Below are 21,301 nucleotides of genomic sequence, written 5' to 3'. Positions count from 1 at the left end.
CTGTAGAAGTCTGTTAATAAACCGAAGTTTACAGCAAGATGGTTATCTTGAATTCTAGCAGTTCTTGACCTTGGTATTGAGACTTTGAACTAAGTGTGATGTTATACACGAAAACTTGTTTTTACTTACCAGTAAGTGTCAGGGACAGAGTAACAGTTGGTATACTACATCACAAACCAATAAATAGTTTTGCGTAGTAAGAAGGAGGGATTAATAGCTTGAATAATATTTTTTTAGAAAATAAATTGGTGGAGAACAAAACAAAAAATATTTGACAAGAATGTGCTTTTGTTTTCAGACTTTGGGGTGAACCTGTAAATCTACGTGAACAACATGATGCTTTAGAATTTTTTAATTCCTTGGTGGACAGTTTAGATGAAGCTTTAAAAGCTTTGGGCCATCCAGCAATGTTAAGTAAAGTTTTAGGAGGGTCCTTTGCTGATCAGAAGATTTGTCAAGGATGCCCACATCGGTAAGTGTTTTAAGATTCTCCTTTCTTACAGAAAAACAGCCTGTGTTTGTATACTTATAAAAGTGACTAAAGAGTCAAGAGTGGATGTTTTGTGTGTTTTTGTGTTGGTTTTTTTAAAGCTAATAGAATTTGCTACCTTGTTTTTTCTACAGCCTTAACATCAATTTGTCTTCAAGTGCCTTGAAATACTTGATTGTTATTGCTTCTACTTAGCAGATTGTATGTGAAGCGTTGTGTATTGATCAGGGGAGGAAAAGATATAGCTTGTTCCTGTTAAAAGTGAAAGCAACTTAGGGACCAAATGCAATGTATAAAATTTTTAGACATGGCCAACAGCTCTTGCTGTCTTCTGTCTTCCATAGTGTGTGGATAGAGCTGACCCACGTATGAATCTTTAATTCCAGTGAGTAAAACTCCATTCCTACTCACTGTGTAAGCTGTAATTAAGGAGAATGGTGTAGAATCTTTTTCTTAAGATTTCTGATGTATTTTTAATTAACTTAAAATGTGAATACTGAAATTCAGCTTCATACAGGGTATGTAAAAAAACACCCATACCAAATCAGACTGGAAGTCTGTAGCCCACTGTCTTGATGATGGTGATCAATGACAGATGCTTAGTGAAGGAATAGAACTAGGCATGGTACACTTGTACTTCTCTAGACTTTTTTCTTCTGTATCCCTTTTGAGGTGGATGATCAGAATTGCGTTCAAGATTCAAGATGGCCTGATGATGGACTTGTTCTTTTTCAACAGTTGGCTTTTTTATTATTGTGTTAAATTTTGTATCACTAACAGTTGGCCTTCTTACTGTTCACTACATCTTTCAGCTCATGTGTGATTCTTAAACCATATAGATCTCTCTGCACATTACAATTGCAAGTTCTTTTTATTGTGAAAGTTGACCATTTACTGTTATTCTTCAGTTAGCAATTAAAATATGGGAAAAAACCACTGATACAAACTGATTTTATTGTGGTAATCTTTCAACTTCAGTTGAGCTCATGTGTGAATTAGAAGAACTTATAAGTGGAACATCTTAAGTTTCTTGTGTTAAAATGTGTGACCAGAAGTAAGTTGAAATACTGCAAGATAAAGTGAAAGCACTGATTTTATTTTATGTGCAATGGGTAATTAAATGGAAGATACAGATGGGAAGCAACATGAGTTACCATTCATTCCTGATATTATGTACTATTGTGAAGTATTACCTGTCTTTTTGGAACTCTGCTGGATTTGCATAATTGTACTTTGTAATAAAAATGTTACCCTGATTGTAGTTTAGGGAGGAGAAAACTGATGATAAACTAAACTATTGGATTGGGGTATGACAGATTAACAGCTTTTCTAAATTTGTAAGTTATTTAATAGGTGAATGAATATTACTGTTTTGGTTGAAGTGTTTCTAAATACTAATTTATTCACTGTTATAAAAACCTTTGTATGCTTGATTGCATATCAGAGAAACAAGCCCTGCAGGGTTATGTTGGAATAGGTGCAAGGTTTTTAATTTATTCATCACTTCTTTATTTAAAAAAAAAAAAAAAATTGTTTCCACGATGTCTTAACTGCTTGTCTCTCAAGCATTGCTGGTTCATTGCTAGGAATTTGTTTGAAGGTTGTATCAGAACACAGTAAGTCAAAGCCAGTCATAAACATGCAAAGTGATTTTATGAAGACAGCTATTTGGGTTTTTTCAGATAGAAAAATAAAAAGGCTGCTTTTTTTTTTAACTGTTGTCTTTAGGTATGATACAATATTTGTGTTTATCAGTCTAATTCCTGACAGTAAAGGTCAGCAATGGAAAAAGTACTCTACTTTGCTGTTTGTGCTTCTCTACTAGCTTAAGTTAGCCAAGGGTCTGTCACGCTACTTTAGCTGCTTTAAAAGCAAGATGTGCTAAAAGGTTCGACTTCCATGATCTTTTCAGTGAACTTGAGACACACAGGTCATTTCTATGATGTTCATAAAATAACTATAGTTAGTGCACATCAAAAAATACAATGTGCAGATACCATAATACAATTATAGGAAGACTACAATAAAGAGAGTTCAGTGGTGGTTTGGTTTTTTGGTTTTTTTTTACTGCTTAACTCCTTTTGCCAGAAGTTGACATCAAATGCTGAATAAAACTTTTGCAGCAAGGTGCTGTGTAGCACCTGTAAAATGTAAGTTGAACACGTTTCTACCTTTCTCTTACATCTGTCTGTTCATTGGTAGGTACGAATGCGAGGAATCCTTCACAACTCTGAATGTAGATATAAGAAATCACCAAAACCTTCTTGATTCTTTGGAACAGTATGTCAAAGGAGATTTATTGGAAGGTGCAAACGCATATCATTGTGAAAAATGCAACAAAAAGGTAATGATTCCTTATATATTAAATTTGTGTACAACTGTGATGTTATAGCCGTATTAAGTTCAGTCTTAGTTCATGGTCAGGGAAAAAAGTTATCCTTTAATTACTGAATTTGGTTGTTGGTAAGAGTATATGAATGGAAACTTAAGAGCTGATAACTGTTCATGTCCTTTTTTAGGTTGATACAGTGAAACGCTTGTTGATTAAGAAGTTGCCTCCAGTTCTTGCAATCCAGTTGAAACGATTTGATTATGACTGGGAAAGGGAATGTGCAATCAAGTTCAATGATTATTTTGAATTTCCACGAGAGCTGGACATGGAGCCTTACACGGTGGCAGGTGTAGCTAAATTGGAAGGAGATGATGTAAATCCTGAAAATCAGATAATACAAAATGAACAGTCTGAAAATGAACACTCTGGGAGCACAAAATACAGGCTTGTTGGTGTACTTGTACACAGTGGCCAGGCCAGTGGTGGACATTATTACTCTTATATTATCCAGAGGAATGGTGGAGATGGTGAGAAAAATCGGTGGTATAAATTTGATGATGGAGATGTGACAGAGTGTAAAATGGATGATGATGAAGAAATGAAAAATCAGTGTTTTGGTGGAGAATACATGGGAGAAGTATTTGATCACATGATGAAGCGTATGTCCTATAGACGCCAGAAGAGGTGGTGGAATGCTTATATTCTTTTTTATGAACGTATGGACACAATAGACAAAGACAATGAACTAATAAAATATATTTCAGAACTTGCTATCACCACTAAACCCCATCAGATTAAAATGCCATCAGCCATTGAGCGAAGCGTACGGAAGCAGAACGTGCAGTTCATGCATAATCGTATGCAGTACAGCCTAGAATATTTCCAGTTCATAAAGAAGTTGCTTACTTGTAATAGTGTCTACTTAAATCCTCCTCCAGGTTAGTATGTTAGTGCAATAGTTATGGATTAATTTCTTGTAAGAAGAGTTTTGATTTGTGTTGTCAAGAATTTGTCTAGCCAGTGAAAATTTCGTGCATTCTACTTTGAATACTCTGTCTTTCTGGACTTCTGCAGTTAAACATCTGTTGTCGAGTTGTTCATCAGTGCTAATGTGCCAGGATATTTAGCAAAAACTACTTTGATAAATTATCAACTATTATTCAGCTTATGTACTAAGTCATGTTAAAATACTTAAGCTTGTGGGCTGTTCTGCTGAAGACAGTTCTCAAAGGTGAGATGCTGAATTTCTTAAAATCAGACATATATTAGCCTCCAGGTACCTGTCTTAAAGCTTACATTTTCAAATGATACATTACAGAAGCTAGAGGCTGTTTTGATAGAGTTTCTTGTTGAAATTGGAACACAGCGTCAGACAATAGTAATCTGGAATCAGTTAAATTATTAAAAGTAAATTGCTTTTACTTTGTCTACATGTGAATGTTTTGATTTTTCTTTAGGACAAGATCATCTGTTGCCTGAAGCAGAAGAAATAACTATGATTAGTATTCAGCTTGCTGCTAGATTTCTCTTCACCACAGGATTTCATACAAAGAAGATAGTCCGTGGCCCTGCCAGTGATTGGTATCTTGTCTTTTAACAACAATTACAGTTTTGGAAGTTTGATGTCTGTTAAAACATCCCAGTTATATACATAGGACAATAAAAGGTGTTAGTGGTCTGTGCCATTTTCCCCTCTTCCCCAACTGTGTGGTCAAGGTGCACATGAAAAGGGGGGAAAATTTTAACAGAAAATACTGGGAAGAAACTGAGCCTTAAAATAAGTTGCTGAGCTGTAACAGCTTCAAAATTCGTTTTCAAACAGAGCTTAAACCTACCTTTTGTCTGTCTTTGAAAAAGAATAAAGGAGTAGAATTAATCGCTAGCGCAAAACTAATAGGTTATGTATTCTGACTAATTCAGAATGGTTTGTTCATGGTTTGAGTAGTTTTAAACAAAGCTCTCTTCAACCCATTTGTGCAGCTTATATTTGTAGTCTGTTTCTGAAACATGTATATAGTCTTCTAGACTCTGTTAGCAGAGTGCTTTATGTACATTGCTACAGGGCCTGTAATTCAAAACTGTAGTATAACAAACAGTACAATCTTATAGCACCACAGCATTTTAGTCTTTAAGCTAAAAGCTCTGTGCTGGGGAGTGTGAGTTACTACTGGTAGATCTAGAGAGAAGATCTAGTATTCATGATGACCAGTAGTTTACCAGCTACTAGTAAGTAGTTGTGTAATACATGGCAAATATGTACCTCAAGTTTTTCTCCCAGTAGCAACTTTCGGAGTAGCTAAGTTACTCCTGTTATTTTAAGAGATCGAGAGGAGTTCAAATATTGCTGCAGGAAAGAGGACAGAGTCACACAAGACCCTCTCTGGAACAGATATTTTACTCTTTGGGGAGTTTTTTTTTTTGTTGGGGGGGGGCTTTTTTTAGATCTGTAAATGAGAATATAAATTCCTGATAGGTTACATATTTAGTTACCTGTCTTATACACAGCTCATGAAATCTACCTCATACGTTCTCTGCTGCTCACCCTCTCCCCCAATTCCAATACAGAGGGAATGATGGCTGCCAATTTAGGACCTGCTTTGAGTAGGAGTTTGGGAGTTAGGGGATGCAATCCTGTCTTAGTTCCTATGGGTGATAGAAGTAAAATGCTACAGTTAAATGTTAGTTTTTTAATTGAAGTATCTTTTTAATTTGTGATTGCTAGTAACAGAGAGTATCACTGTAGGAACAACAATTTATCTGATTGTAAGCATTTTGTGAGCAAAAACGTTTGGGGATCACCTTTAACATATATTTTCTTCAAATTATGCAAAAGGATATGTCTGCCAAAATTCATTAATGACATTTGGTCATAATTTCTCAGTTGTGTCGTCTTCTATTTCAGGTATGATGCATTATGCATCCTTCTTCGACACAGCAAGAATGTACGCTTTTGGTTTGCACACAACGTCCTTTTTAATGTTTCAAACCGCTTCTCTGAGTATCTTTTGGAATGCCCTAGTGCAGAAGTGAGGGGTGCATTTGCAAAACTTATAGTATTTATTGCACATTTTTCATTGCAAGACGGACCATGTCCTTCACCTTTTGCCTCTCCTGGACCTTCCAGTCAGGTATTTAATTTTCTAACGAAAAACTTTTGAAACTTATTCTTACTTCTTCATTATAAGCGTTTAATGTAAAGTAAATTCTGGAGTAGATGCATCAGTGTTGACAGTACAGTCCATTTTGCACTGCATAACATGATATAACTCAAGCGGTTTGTGTGGCAGTTGCTGTCAGAGGGGTTCAGTTTCCCCTCATTTGTAAACCTCCGTGAAGACTAAGTAGTGAGAACTTTGAGTTGAGTTGCAAGTGTGAAATCTGCAAAGTAAAGTAGTGGCTTATAATAAAGTAATATGTAGGGGAGTGAAGCCTTGTTTTTCATTTAGAATTAAAAAACAAACCAACCAACCCAAGAACAAAAACCACGAAAACATGCAGGAGTTCCTTAAGTTTTCTTCCCCTGTATCCTGCAACGTTGAAATTGTCAAAAATTGTAACTTTGCATAGGAGTAGACAGTGAATTGCCTAATTTTATACACCTAGAACTGACAAACAAACAAAAAAAAAGCCAAAATCTTAATGTAATACTTGTCATAACAATGTTTTTGTTTGGACTGTATTAAAATTTAAAAGATCGACCCTTTTAAGCCTTTGCTTTGTCATGTTTTTAATGTCTACAGTAAGACACTTTTTATTTGTATTGTTCCACTTACTTTCTCAGAATGTTTTCACTACTGTATCCAGCAAAAGAATTTGTATTAAGTTAAAGCTACATATGCTTTGATGGTGTTTTGTTTCATAAGGTATTTGAGATACATCTGTAGAGGTTGATTTGGTTGTTTGTCTTAGTCTATGAAGTTCACAGTGGAACTGCATGTGCTTTTCTGAGTGTTTAAGCCTAGCTGCTATTGGAGAAAAAGCTCAATTAAAAGCTTCTGTACTTGCATAATTTCTTGGACTTACATGGTATGTAGTGACGGGAGTCTTATTCCCTGTATATCTGTCTGTCTTTGTGTGAGATACAGAAGGCTAACCAGCTGCTAGTATTTTAGAGCTTGTATGTATCCCATACCTTTTAACCAGTTCTGTTTTCTGCCATAGTAGAAAGTATAAACTAAATAAAGATTTGATAGGTTCAACCACTAATATTAAAACTTTTTTTTAATAGGCTTATGATAACTTAAGTTTAAGTGATCACTTACTGAGAGCGGTACTAAATCTTCTAAGAAGGGAAGTATCTGAACATGGGCGCCATTTGCAGCAGTATTTCAATCTGTTTGTAATGTATGCCAATCTAGGTAAGCAAATTACACACACTTTTACTGATGACACTGTAATGCACTTGTGTTTTATTAGTGATACAGTTGCACAGGTAGCAGGAGAATCCAGTTTTTCAGCCTCGGGCAGATTGTTATCATTAAATGTCATATAAGTGCTCTCTAGAGCATCTGTGTTCCTTCAGTTTGGAGTTTGGGGCTTTAGTCTTCCTGCATTCCTTGGAAGATTAACACAAGAAGCTTGGAGCAACAACACTTGTGTCCTTCTGAGAGGGTGTAGGGGTGAAAAAATAGCAAGAGAGGTTATGCTTTGTTCAGGGCTCATTTGTAGGGAGGTCATGAGACCCAAGAAGCATGTGGGGCTGTCAACTGGTTTGAGCCTGAAGAAGTTGAGGAAGATAAAAGTTCAAAAAAGAGAGAGATGCAGGACTCTCCTTTATGGAAACGTCAATACAGATGGTCATGCTTTGTCTATATGTTCCAACTGTGCCCTTTCAATATTAATTTCTTCAGTTCACCTTTGAGGTTCGCAGCTATGAATGCAAAACACTGATTCTGTGTCTGTCTTCCCTTTAAAGACTCTTTGGGAGGCTGAGGAAATAGCTCAATCTGTATATGTTCTTAGACATCATTGTTTGCCAGAATGCTTTCACCATAGACATCATATGAGCTAAAAGAAGGCAAGAATCGGGGAAATTCCACTGTAAATTTATCGGATATTGTGGTTCCTCCAGGATAAACAGGCAAGAAAAGCCAGTGTTTTTGCAATATAGGAAGACGTAAGTAAAGTTCTCCCAGGCTTGAGACAGTGATTCTTTTCATAAAGACTAGAGTCCTAACTTTTCTGATGAAAGATGAAAATAGAGATTGAATATAATCGCAAATGAGTATTTATTTTAGCATCTTTGAATGCAAGACTAGTAGGACTACCTGTATTTGCAGGTGCTACACTTAAGACTCATTATACACATGCTATAATGTAACTGAGATGGTTATCAGTTTTGTGCTGTTGGACATGAAATATTGGCTGTGGCACCTCCAGCGTCACCCATTTTTCTTCAGGATCTTAATTGTATCCAGCATTATGAAAATAGAAATAAGTATAGATTTAGAAGTATACAGAAACTTGTATTAAATTCTGGATTATGTAGGTTCTTTGCATATAAAGTCACTAGCCTGTACACTAATAGAATAAAACAATACTAATAATATCTGAAGTAACTATTCAAACAAAAATAATTTTTGCAGTTAAACTGAGATCAGTCCTTTTCACATTCAGATGAACAGCTCTCGTCATGCTTTCTCTTAGCATTACCAGCATGCTGAAAATCAATTGATTGAATAAACTGTTTCTCAGGTGGATTAATCCATTGCTGCTTTATATATTTGCCCTGAGGAAGAGCAATTAAGAGTAATAAAATGCAAGTCAAGTGAATAAAGGATTGCTTTTGCACTCTCAGATTGATGAGGGTAGTCACAGGTTCATATCTAGTGAATTGTCACAGAGCTCTACATTCTTACTTTCCCCAGTTACTAGGGTCTTCTATCGGGGCCCCATTTCTCTTTCACATGTGGTAGCCTAAGTGACAAAGCATCTTTCTCTTCAGCAAGTTCTAAACAGGATACAGTATTCTCCCATAGAGGTAATCTATTACGCTCTCCCTCTTACTCTAATACAAGATATTTTCATCCTTTTATGTAAAGTGGTATGAAGCTAGGTGATCCAGTTCCTTGGAAATTTTACAAAATGCCCATAATACTGAGCAGCTCAGCCATTGCTGGTTATTGGCTCATGCAGGCAAGTTATAAATGTGAATTTCTGTAAGATTACTTTGTGGCTAAAGTGTTAAGTGTATCAGTCCAAATGGAGTTATTTCAGTATTTCCATATAGAATTGACAGAGAGAGAGTGAGTTCTGGAAGCTCTTTCATGTGGGTAGACAATTTTAAAGGAATTTAATTTCCTATCTGTAAAATTAATCTAGGCAAATATGTTAATTTAATTTCACCTATAATGTATGTTGCTTTCATATACTTTGTCTACCAAAGCATTCTCTGTCAGGCAGGGTTCCGTCATGACCCCCAGAGTGGACTTAATGTCATTACAGAGAAGAGAGATGCAATTCTTCTGCTCTAAGTTATCTTTTCTTCTTTACTAGCTTTTCATAGGCAGTCAGTGCAGTTGAAGCCTCTGACTAGGAAAGCACTCAGAAGCCAGATGGGAAATCATAACTAAATTTTATTTGTGGGTCTGATCGTTATCACAATCTACCCTGCAAAGATAAACATGGAAATACCAAGCAGTTGTGCTTGTCTTAACTGCTGTTAACTGGAGGCTTCTGTATGGATGTAGAGTGTTCATTCAGCAAAAGGCACAATACATCATTCCTGCAGCACTCCAAGTTCTGTGGAAAAGATAAAATTGTGTGTCATTCTGAGAAATCAAATAATATATTATTCATGTCAAAGCCAGCAAGAGATCAGTTCTACAAAGGATGTAACTACAAAACTATCTAACATAAGCAAAAAGATACTATAAAAGAGCTCTAATAAGGTGCTATCTGGATTCCTCCTTATCAGAAAGATGGTAGGTAAGGTCCAGTTGTATTTCAGAACAAGAAAAAACTTGGAAATGTATGAAAAGTCATTACTTTTAACCAAATTGAGAAACAATACAAGATCAGAAGGGACATATTGAATTTACTGGTAAGTACTTGTATAGTATGTGCAAGGTATTCTTGCAGTGAAACTAGCTGTATGTTTGGATTTTTTGGTTGGTTGGGTTTTTGGTTGGTTTTGGAGGTTTTCTTTTTTGCTTTTTCTTAAATAGATTTTTTTCACTCATTTACACTTACTGCATAGTATGGCACAGTTGGAAATGTCTTAAATTTGTAATTGATGTATCTAGGACATGATGGAAGAATAACGAAGTATACTGTGGGGGATGTTCACCCTATCCTGGGCCTCACAATAAAAAGATTAATTCTTCCTCAAAAAGCCTTCTCTGAGGCTTTGCTATTAACACAGGTGCTAGTTATTCTAAGTGCTAATGAGCACTGTTAAGAAATTGTAGTCATTTACAACTCTCCTTCAATGTGATTTTTCAGCTGAACATAATTTTCTTGTGCACCTTTACTGATTTGATTATTTTTTTTCCTCAGAAAGCATAAATGATGGTTATAATAAAACCCAGCAACTGAAAAGTTAGGAATCATGTAAAAAGTAGTTATTTTTCTTCTTAAAAAAAAGTATTGTCAGTGCCAGAAACAAGATGTATCTTTCCCCCCCTCCCTGTAAAGGTGTGGCAGAGAAGACACAGCTTCTGAAACTAAATGTTCCTGCAACCTTCATGCTTGTGGCTCTGGATGAAGGTCCAGGTCCTCCAATTAAATACCAGTATGCTGAACTGGGGAAGCTATACACTGTTGTGTCACAACTGATCCGTTGTTGCAATGTGTCATCGCGGATGCAGTCTTCTATCAATGGTATAGTGAATTTTAAGTTTTCTTTAGATTAATTGAATAGATCAGTAAATGTCTTTTGTGTATATTTAGCTATTATTTGTAAAATGGATTAGCTGGAAAAATGTTTGCCTTTTATGTTTAGCAACTCCTTTTGTTTAAAGACAGAAATCTCTTTGTTGTAAGCAAAACTAAAAAGCACAAGACAAATCTGTATTTTATGCTTCTTGGCTTATTCCTTAAAGATATAGGAAAACAACTGAGTAGTAAAGTAGTAGTTTGTTGATTACAAAATAGTAATGATTTTAGAATAGTTTAAGCTCATTGTAAAGAGTTGCATAAAGATCTTTTGATTCTGAGTAGGCAATAAAATAACAAATTACTTCCACATTACCAGTACAAAAGTAATCTGTACAGGAAAAACACTGTAGCAGGCTCTGAAATAGCTGATACTGCTTATCAGTAAAGAGATCTTGCATTGTTGTGGATAGCTCTTGAAAATGATTTGGTGCTTGTTCGCAGTCAAGATGACAAACAGAAGCCAGCACTTTAATTTATAAAAGATAAAGCATCAGCTAGGAATTGGTCAACCACAGTATAAATCATTAATATCTCCAGTAGTTGAATAGAGTGCAGTTATTTTTGAGAAATGGTGACAGAATATTGGGCTACATGGACTTTATAGCCTATATATGTACACGTTCTATTAAGCATATTTTAGAAAACGTAATTAGGAATCTGTAGAGAAGCTATTTAATGGCAAACTCATTACAGCTTGATGTGTCGGCCTATAAAGTCAATAGGCTAGAATGTGCTATAGTAAGATTAATGAACTGAAAATTTTACTGTGCTATAATAAGCTTCAGAACCATTTGGCAATTTTGATTTGATTTTGTTTCCAGTGCATTATTTGAGGCTTACACTGAAAAGATATTACCTATGAAAAATAATGGTATATTCACTGTATTCATAATGTTGTACTAAAAAAAAATTACTTTGTATGAACGTTACTCTGACTACTAATTATGATTACTATTTGCAAAGTGAAGTTATTTTTTGCTTCAGCATGTTAAACTAGAAAAGTTCTCCCTTGGACTTCTAAGCATCTTCAAACAATAACTCAAAAGACTGCTAAATTTAGAAACATCAGGAGGAAATCAGCAGTTTTTCCTTACACAAAATGAAGCTTACTAAATAAGATACATTAATTTTCATTCTTTCAAGAGTATATTACTTCTCTCTACACTCTAGCAATTCAGATGGGGCTGTTCTGACATAGATATTCCTCTGAACCCTTTCCCATTGCCTAGTGAAGTAAATAGACCTTGTGTCCTAAAACATGATATATTTGTTGGTTACACAAGCAGTGAAGCAGATAAATTAGGAGATAAGAGGATTTCACTGATGAAATGCTCAGTAATTTCTCTTCTTGCATATGAACGTGTCTCCAGCTGTTCTGCTTTGATTGTCACTGCATAATCTTATCTGAGAGGGAGAAGTTCCTCTCTCAGGCAGCAAGTGTCAAGCTTCACAATCAGAAAACTTAGCTACTTCATACCATAGTATTTTTCAAAGAAAATGAACTGTTAGGGGGAGGGGTTGGGTTTTTTTCTCCATCTATTGTTTTTTGATGAGTTACGCCAATGCATATATTGTTGTGTCTACACTGGAAGTACTTCAGTACCTTTTCATCTGTAATAACTGTTTGTTCTAGGTAATCCCCCACTTGCCAACCCTTACGGTGATCCTAATTTATCTCAACCTATAATGGCACTTCAGCAGAACGTAGCAGACATCTTGTTTGTGAGAACTAGTTATGTGAAGAAAATTATTGAAGATTGCAGCAACTCTGAAGAGACGATCAAGTTGCTTCGTTTCTGCTGTTGGGAGAATCCTCAGTTCTCGTCCACTGTCCTCAGTGAACTTCTTTGGCAGGTAAAAATAAAAAACTAGGAGAAAGATGGGAATATAAATGTGTATGATGTAAGATTCTGTATTTATATATAGGAATATTGCATTAAATACTGAACAGGTGCTTGACAAATAAACTTTGCTTAAGATGGCATCCTCTGTCAGTATTGACACTCTTAGGTCTATACATCATGTTGGACTACTATGAGAAGTCCTTTTATGAGTTTAGGAAAGCAATTGACCTTTTATGAGTTAGGAATGCTATGTTAAGGATGGAAAGTAAGTAGACTGAGGTGGTCTTTATGTATTGCAAGAGCGTTTCCTAAAGCTTTTCTGTCATTATCCATAAAAGAGCTTCTTACGTTGCATGGAAAGTTAGAATCATTTCCTAAGATCTCCCTTGTATTTATTTTGAGTATGTTCGTAAAGTTCTTTTTTACAAGTCTGCAGAACATACTTGGTTTTAGACTCAGGAAAGACTCTGGGACTGTCTTGTTTTTCCTTTGTAATCTCTGTAAGGTTAGTCATACTTTTCCACTCCAAATAAAATTTTTGACTTCTGTGAGCTCATCTTCATATTCACCCTTTTTTTTTTTTCCATGTAAACATCACATTTTTCTCTGTCCTTTTGTTTGGCACTTGAAAGAATCATAATAAAAATCACTTTACTGATATTTTGCTAGCCATGTATTTTGCATTTTAAGATAACCTTTGAAGATAACTTTTGAACATACTGTCTAAAAGTAGCAATATCAGTGAAAAAATACCATTTTGTAATTGTGCTTTTCTAAAGGTATTTTTTAAGGTTGCTTCTTCAGCATCTCATGCTTGAGGCTTCAGATCAATTGTGTTAGAAACTCAGGAGGACACATTTTGTCCTTTACAAAACCTACTATATTTAAAAGAAAAAACAAACAAAAAACCCCCACAAAACAAAAACCCAACAAAACCACAACCCAAAAAAAACCCTGGCACAATCAACATTTGGAAAAAAAATGTTTGCATTGTATCTGGAAATATGCTTTAAATGACAGTAAACTTCACTTCAAATGAATTGTGTTCTTGTATTGCACCATGTAATCTGCATGCTTCAAGGAATGCTTTCTATGTTCTCTGCATTTTTACTTCTTAAGGTTGCATATTCGTATACATACGAGCTTCGACCTTATTTGGATCTGCTTCTGCAAATCCTATTAATTGAGGACTCTTGGCAAACTCACAGGTTAGTATTTACCTGTCTTTTTATAATTCAAGATTATTATGTTTTGTACAGCTTGTTTTCCCAGTGGTTCTGTTGCTAATCCTTTCAAGAGGTTTGTTTTAAATACATATTAAATCAAAATACAGGAATAAAGCATTTTTTTCCACTTTTATCTCAATTTTTGAGATAAATCTATGATTTTTCACCTTGACCTTCCTTACTATTGAGAAATCTGCTACTTAGTCCTATAAACCCAAGATTTTTCACACAAAAGAGAATGTGCCATTTAGGCTAAACCCATTAGTATTTACTGTGAGGTGCTTAGATTGATTATTAGAAACATCTCATTCAAGAGGGTCCAGTGATAGCCTGGTCTTACTATGAAGCATGTCATTCGTAGTAGTGATACCAAGACATGCATAAAGTGTGAACTTGGGAGAAAAGCATATTGCATACATAAATATTCTCTATGTGATCACATTTCAAGGAAATTTTAACTTCAATATATTAAATATTCATCCAGTTTCAAACCTAATTTTTATATGTCTACAGAATCAGGCTTTTGAAAGTTGAGATTAAAAAAATTTAATTATTGCAAATACTATTAGAGAGAATAGTCAATTTTTCAGAAGTTTTTTATAGAAGTAGTAGTAGGTGAGGTAACAAAATAAATGTCATCAACGTGCTATCTGTCAATATTTCAAAATGTCACTGTTTCATAATAAGTGAATATAGGTAGTATCGGATTTACTAAATTATTTGCAACCACGTCTCATATGACATTTAAAATACTTTGAGTAAGAGCACACTTGCCGTGTGCAGTAAGGGTATTGGAGCAAACTCATGTACTTAACCTGTGGAAGTCGGCTGCACGCTCAGGATTTTATCAGTTGCCTAGCCTTAATTTAGAAGCTACTCTAACTCTAAGAGATGATGGTGGTCTGGCTCACCACACTCCAAAATATAAAGACTGAGTTGGAGGGATTTCTTCATTTTCTTTATAGGAAATACAGCTTAGGTAAGGGATGAGAATACCCTTTGTACATAGGCTTTTCAATTTTGCATATATATGTATATGTAATGCAGTTTGTTTATATTTTCTTCCTGATAAACAAATACTTCCATAAGATGTCTTTAAGTCCACAGAATGCTGGAGGATGGGCATACTTTAGTAGATGTGAAGTAAAATAATATATTTTAGGGTGGAAACACAGGTGAGAAATCATGGAAGTGATTGTTTGGGATAGTGCTATGTTTGAAATAATGGGATATGAAGGAGGTTGAATGTTGTGGTATGGGTTTCACTATACTTGGAGATGTGCATCACTTTGTATTCAAGATTGCAGTCTCAGGAACAGCAGTGTTCGTTGGACTTGTGTTAGGCTTCAGCAGAGGGGTGTTAAGTGGCCAGCTGCAGTCATCCTCTGGTTTCTTGCTGCCGCTTCTGGCAGTAGCTTGGAGTACTGGTCTCTGTCCTGTTCTTGGTTTTGCTGTGATAATCACAGAGTTTTAATGATCTTTGTCTTCTCTTTCAAAAAAAAACCCAAATAGTGTAACTGTCCTTAGTAAATGGTAGTATCTTCTAACTTGCAGAAAACAAGCATCATCTGATCTTAGACAGTGTGCATCCTTTGGTGCTCCTTGTATTCTTGTACTGTGAGATGGCTGCTGCTGTTCTTTGGCATCAGACCTGCTCTCATAAATTTCACTTGATTTGACAAAGTTCAAGTGCCAAGTTTGGGATGATAGTGTTACAAGTACCATTAAGTTAAATCAGCTGAAGTAAAGCTCATCATCGCTTTACAGATGGAGCCTAGGTTGCCAGCTGCCTGGGGTCTAGTCACTGACTGTTGCCAGGGCTATGACGAAAGAGGGCAATTGCTTTTCCTGCAATGAGTGTAGCTCTTGGAGACGTCAGTGTAGGTTCCGTGCCCTCCTCTGAGTTTCTTTTTAAAGCCAAAAGTATGCCAGTTCTCAGTTCTTGCACAGTTTCAGGGTGGCAATTAATTCCTCTGCCCTTTGTTCGAGAGCAGAAGGCAGAGAAAGTGGGCTTAGTTCCAGGGAATGCTCAAGTCCCTTATCCCCATGCACAAGTATGTACCGTTCATTCCTCTTCAGAGGAACTGCATCTAAATGAGTGTATCTTTGAGAAGCATAGCTGTAACATAAGTAACCATTCTGTTGAGGATTTAACTGTTCCAATTCTGGAAGGACCTATTAGGTTAACAGGTCTATTTTGTAAATGCACTTGATTTTAAAAATAAGTGATAAAAATGAACCAGTTAAAGTTGATTGCTGTGATTAGAATTAATCGTACTGTCATGTTTTATGTATCATTCAGAGAGTTTAAATATTACCAAACGTGCTAAAATTATAAGTTACATATGCGATGTGTCGTTAGTTTTCCAATTTAAAAAAAAACCTCTTACTAAAACCAGAAATCAGAATACAAGCTATCCCTTTTATAATTACCTTGAAAGTGAAGACTTAATTCAAATACTAAATCTCTAACACTTGAAGGTTTTTTTGGTTGGTGTTTTTTTTTGTTTGCTTGTTTGTTTTTTAGGATTCACAATGCACTTAAGGGAATCCCAGATGACAGGGATGGACTATTTGACACCATTCAGCGCTCTAAGAACCATTATCAGAAAAGAGCTTACCAGTGTATAAAGTGCATGGTAGCTCTCTTCAGCAACTGTCCTGTAGCCTACCAGATCCTTCAGGTAATACTTTTCTTTCTGTTTTTTGCTGCTTTTTTCCCAGTTCTGTGTATTAAAACGCAAACCAACAACAAAACCACCATTATTCAGTTTTCATTGCCTTGATGAAATTACAGCTTCCAAGTACAACTCATTTGAACCTTCCTATATCAGAAGGTCAATAGATGGGATTGAGAGCAATTTGGTTAAACTCGCACTCATGATTCTGTGATACAGCTGCAAATCAGCAGACTTCATTTCAAACTTGAAGTTTTCTTTGTGCACAAAAGGGTATTTCAGGGAGTCTTTTAAACAGCAGCATATGTGTTGGTGGTCTTTTCTCTGATAGCTGATGTACAGGAAGGGAAAAATATTTCTATTTTGAAGAACAGAGAAATTAATTCTGAATCTGTAATTTTCCGTCTGCAGAGCAATGGAGATTTGAAGAGAAAATGGACCTGGGCAGTAGAATGGCTTGGAGACGAGCTCGAGCGTAGACCATACACTGGCAATCCCCAATACACCTATAATAATTGGTCTCCACCAATACAAAGCAATGAAACATCAAATGGCTACTTCCTAGAGAGATCGCACAGTGCTAGAATGACTCTTGCAAAAGCTTGTGAACTCTGCCCAGAGGAGGTAAAGAATTAATATGACTTCTGGTAAAAAATTTGAGTGAAGTGCTTCTATAAATAATTAACCTTAGCAACGGTCTCCGGTCATTATAGAGGTAACACATAAGTATTTTATAAATATGGATTTCCGGTTTTGTTGCCTTCAGTTACATACTCCTGTGCATTTTTCCACTTTTATTGCTGTTTCTGTAGACATCTGTCACTTAAAGAATTATCAGTATAGAATTGAAATTGACCGTTTAACGTAGATTATGAATGGCTCTATTTTTCCAATAATAGGTTGATAGTGGGAATTTTTCTGTAGTACAATACAGGCTGTGGGTGACACGGTGGGGTGGAATTTTTCTCCAGGCATGTCTGAAACAGTCACTTGCATGTAGGATTGCTTCTGGATAGAATAATCTTAATATGTTTTACCTAAGTATATTAAATGGTTTTTTTTCAAACTTTAGGAACCAGATGATCCTGATGCCCCGGATGAACATGAGTCTTCTCCACCTGAAGATGCCCCACTGTATCCCCATTCACCTGGTTCCCAGTATCAACAGGTAAAAGCTCAGAGTTGAACCATTTATTCAGAGTTCCAGGTTAGCTTTTTTCAGCATTTATGGTAACTTAAATTATAGGCATTTAGCCAGAAGCATGTTATTGTCAAATACCACACTTGGAGGAATAAAGATACAGATACACCTCCATTTTGCCAGGAACAGCTTCACCATCAGAGTTTCAGGTGAGGATTCTAATGTTATCAGATCAGGGATTAATCATCCGTAGAAAAGAGCAGGGGGACAGATGTCATCACAGTCTAGTGCATCCTGAATTTGATTCTGTCGTATTTGTTGACATTGATAATATTTTTGTGAGTTGCTTTCTTTCAAGCCTTAAGGCCTGAATTTCAGTTTGGGTAATTGGAAGGCTTTCAGAAAAATGCAGATGGCTTTGTTATGTGCAACTTGTGCTATGAACACTGATCTCTAAATCTTAAGTACCTATAAAATCTAAATCTGTTTTTATGTTAAATGGCTCCTTCGTTAATATCTTTCAGTGGAAAGGCAGCTCTGAAAGGAATCATAACCGGGTTTTTTTATTGAATTGACTAATTAGTAGATTCCCCCACTTAGTTGCCATTTTTTGTTCCAATTCATTTTATATATTCCAAATCTGCTAATTTAATTTCCTTTCCTGCCCAAACCCATTTTCCCTCCATCTTGCTTTCCTTACTTGATGTTCTCAGCAGAGCAGTTGGTAAGTCATGCAGATTTTCCCACTCCTTTCTGAGCTCCTGAGTTCAGACACATACCGTAACCTCACCATTACCCGTGTGATGCGTTCACTTTCTTGCAAGAGATGGCATTTCTCACTAACACACACAATGCTCATATTCCTGGTTTCTCCATAGTTGGTTAAACTCTGCAAAACAGTAGATAAATGAGATGTTTTCATTTGCCAGATGTGTGTATGACTTTTTAAATTGGGGCAGAGCATCTGCAGAAAACTACTGGTCTAGATTTCATTCAGTTCTGTAACATTAAAGTTTTCCCTCTTAAAAATGAAAATATGCTGCATAAAGACAGGTACGCTTTTTCCATTGTCTTAGGGGAAAAAAAACCCTCAAGCTGGTTGAATCTGTTGATAAAATATGCGCACAGTTTAATGTCCGCAGCACATAGGCAGCCTCTTTTCGTCTCCTTTTCTTCCTTTCTTGCTGCTTTTGCTTTGCATGTGACTGTTCATTATTCAAAAGCTGAGATTACTATTTCAACTAATCCTTTTATCTTTACAAGCTGAAAGTTTGTTTACCTGCTGTGTAAGTTGAAAAGGTAAGCGAAAGATGCGATTCAGAGGAATGAAGAAACTGTGATGGGTGTTCATCTAGCTTTTACTACACGAGAAGCTCAGCGTGCTTGAGCGTAGTCTGAATGTAAAGGGGAAAAGCAAGTAACCAGTCAGGAAACAGCCCACAAGTTTAATGTCCCTTTAAAATGTTTATGCTTTGTTGCAGAATAACCACGTGCATGGACAGCCATATACAGGCCCAGCAGCACATCATATGAACAACCCTCAGCGAACTGGCCAACGAGCACAAGAAAATTATGAAGGCAGTGAAGAAGTTTCCCCGCCTCAGACAAAAGATTAGTGAAATGCACATAATCAATTAACTTGCTCCATCAAGACTGTGCACCCAGGCCTTACAGTCCAACCTTTCTCTGTGTCTGGCTAATATTTAAAACTAGAAAAACTATTCCTAATCAACATGGAGTGGAGAGTCTATTCACTGTCTTATCTGCAGAAAATTGCTGTCAATATATAACCCGCCTGCAGTGGAAAGTGTATAGTGTTTTGTAATAAATGGCCTGATGCTAATGTGTAAATGGCAAAGGTGTATATAGTATATTAATGTTTGACTGTTAATTCTTGAGCAAGAAACTTTTTTTTTGTCTTGATGAGACTCACAGATCTACAAAAACAAAAAAATAATTTCTTGATATATCTGCTGCGCTCTGCAACCAGTGTTGCCTGCCTCATGGCAGTCGGATCAACTCCTTTACAAAAAAGCCTATCCATGTCAACCACAAAAATAGTTTCATGTTAATTCTTTGCCACTGGAGTCGATTTTACTATGAGCAACGTAATGGCTGGTAACCTTTTAATTATTTGGTTGATGTGGAAAATTGGTGATGTAACATTGTTTCTAGATCTTTTTTCATTGCCTTTTTCATTCTGGTATTAGGTTAATCACTTTGAAGCTATAGTTATGCTGTAACATTTAGCATGGCTTCACACCAAGTTAGTGTAGCCAACGAGGGGGGAAAAAAAAACGTGACGGCAGTTGTCCCAATGTGACAACTGTATTGCTCAGAACTTTTTCTTCTTACACCTAGACTATATAAAATGGGGAGGGAAAATGTGACAAACAAGTGGTTTTCAGTTTCACATATGTTCCTCACATCTGATGTTTGACAGTTCTGTCTCTGGGTGGGATAAAGAACACTTAGTTTTCAGTAATAGGAATTTAAAAGATTTAAAACAAATATGCAAAAATTTGCTATGCCAGGATGCCTGGAGCATAATAGACTGTATTTGGTGTGCTTGTTTTGTTTCTTTGGTAGAGCTTATTAGATAAACTTCTAACACTTTCCTTCTACTGCATCCCAGTGAAGTGGAAGTCAACAAAATCACACAGTACTTGTGAGTGCCACTGCACCAAGTTAACTTGCTGGTTTTCTGCTCGTTCACAGTTCTACTTGAAAGCGAGAATTGTCTTAGCCTTTTATCCATTATACAGGAAATCTTAACATTAGAAGCAGGGTTTAATTATAAAAGAAACTACTGGTTACTCAAATACAATTCTGAGGTATCTCTATTCCAGAATAAACATTTGTTTAAAGACTTAAAGAAACGCATCAGTAAATACTGTATTTAAATGAAAATTGGTAACTTGAATGTGTGTAATTTTTTGGAACCTGTCTAAAAACCAAATACCCCTGCAAAACAGATACAGCCCACCCTATACTATTTAAATATTTTGCTGTTTTATTTTATAGAAATTATTTTGCTGAATTCACAAATAGAATTTGATTTAAGAAGAATGTTTTGTCCTGTGGTGTGTGTTGCTTTTGGGTTTTTTTTTTTAATGGACTGCACAGAAAGGTGAATTCTGTGCAGTGGCACTATGCTGAATTCTGGAACAACAGTCACATTGAGATTTCTGTGCACAAAAAAATTTGGCCCTTAAGAATAAAATGATCAGGACAATTACACTGTAAAAGTTTCTTAATGTGATTTATCTTGTACTTTTTGTATGTTTTTATATATACATATATATATTTAATGAGCACAAGCTTGATGGTGTTTTTTACAAATGAGTTGATAGAAACAAAGCTGCTTATCAAATTAAAGGTCTGTAGTTTTGAAACGAGCAAAGGAAAATTCAGTCGCAAGTGCATTCTTACGCATTTCGTATAACAAGGAAGGGACACAGAAGATTTTTGAATATGCTGTGTAGCGATGATCACTTTCATGCTTCCATGTTTTCCCTAGTGCTCAAGTGAATTCAGATTTTTTCATAGTTTTTTAGGAATACCGTTTTACCTGGACTTAGTAAATTTGGATCAAGTGTTCCCTTTTATGTTTGGGAATGCTTGTTGGAGGTTTTAACTCAAAAATTCTACCCTGAGTACTCAAGTTGAAATAGTTCGTATTTATTTGGACCAGTAATTGTTAAACAAGCTA

General features: G+C 35.9%; 1 protein-coding gene across 2 annotated transcripts in view; it reads left to right on the top strand.

Annotated features, from left to right (window-relative positions):
* Positions 1 to 20,658, top strand: part of USP9X (ubiquitin specific peptidase 9, X-linked) — a 79,496-nt gene extending 58,838 nt beyond the window's left edge. For both annotated transcript variants that reach the window (XM_009318896.1, XM_009318895.1), the window contains exons 32-44: positions 299 to 472; positions 2,693 to 2,834; positions 3,010 to 3,760; positions 4,280 to 4,403; positions 5,725 to 5,950; positions 7,051 to 7,180; positions 10,458 to 10,643; positions 12,334 to 12,554; positions 13,664 to 13,752; positions 16,298 to 16,454; positions 16,860 to 17,072; positions 17,521 to 17,616; positions 19,071 to 20,658. In XM_009318896.1, the coding sequence (XP_009317171.1) occupies positions 299 to 472; positions 2,693 to 2,834; positions 3,010 to 3,760; positions 4,280 to 4,403; positions 5,725 to 5,950; positions 7,051 to 7,180; positions 10,458 to 10,643; positions 12,334 to 12,554; positions 13,664 to 13,752; positions 16,298 to 16,454; positions 16,860 to 17,072; positions 17,521 to 17,616; positions 19,071 to 19,205 (2,644 nt within the window). In that variant the 3' untranslated portion in view covers positions 19,206 to 20,658. The remainder of the gene's footprint in view (positions 1 to 298; positions 473 to 2,692; positions 2,835 to 3,009; positions 3,761 to 4,279; positions 4,404 to 5,724; positions 5,951 to 7,050; positions 7,181 to 10,457; positions 10,644 to 12,333; positions 12,555 to 13,663; positions 13,753 to 16,297; positions 16,455 to 16,859; positions 17,073 to 17,520; positions 17,617 to 19,070) is intronic.
* The last annotated feature ends 643 nt before the right edge of the window (positions 20,659 to 21,301 follow it).

The sequence above is a fragment of the Pygoscelis adeliae genome, unplaced genomic scaffold (genome assembly GCF_000699105.1).
Source record: "Pygoscelis adeliae isolate BGI_AS28 unplaced genomic scaffold, ASM69910v1 Scaffold92, whole genome shotgun sequence".
Classification (NCBI taxonomy): domain Eukaryota; kingdom Metazoa; phylum Chordata; class Aves; order Sphenisciformes; family Spheniscidae; genus Pygoscelis; species Pygoscelis adeliae.
The sequence above is the reverse complement of the archived record's forward strand: the minus strand, read 5'-3'. Positions and strand labels throughout refer to the sequence as shown.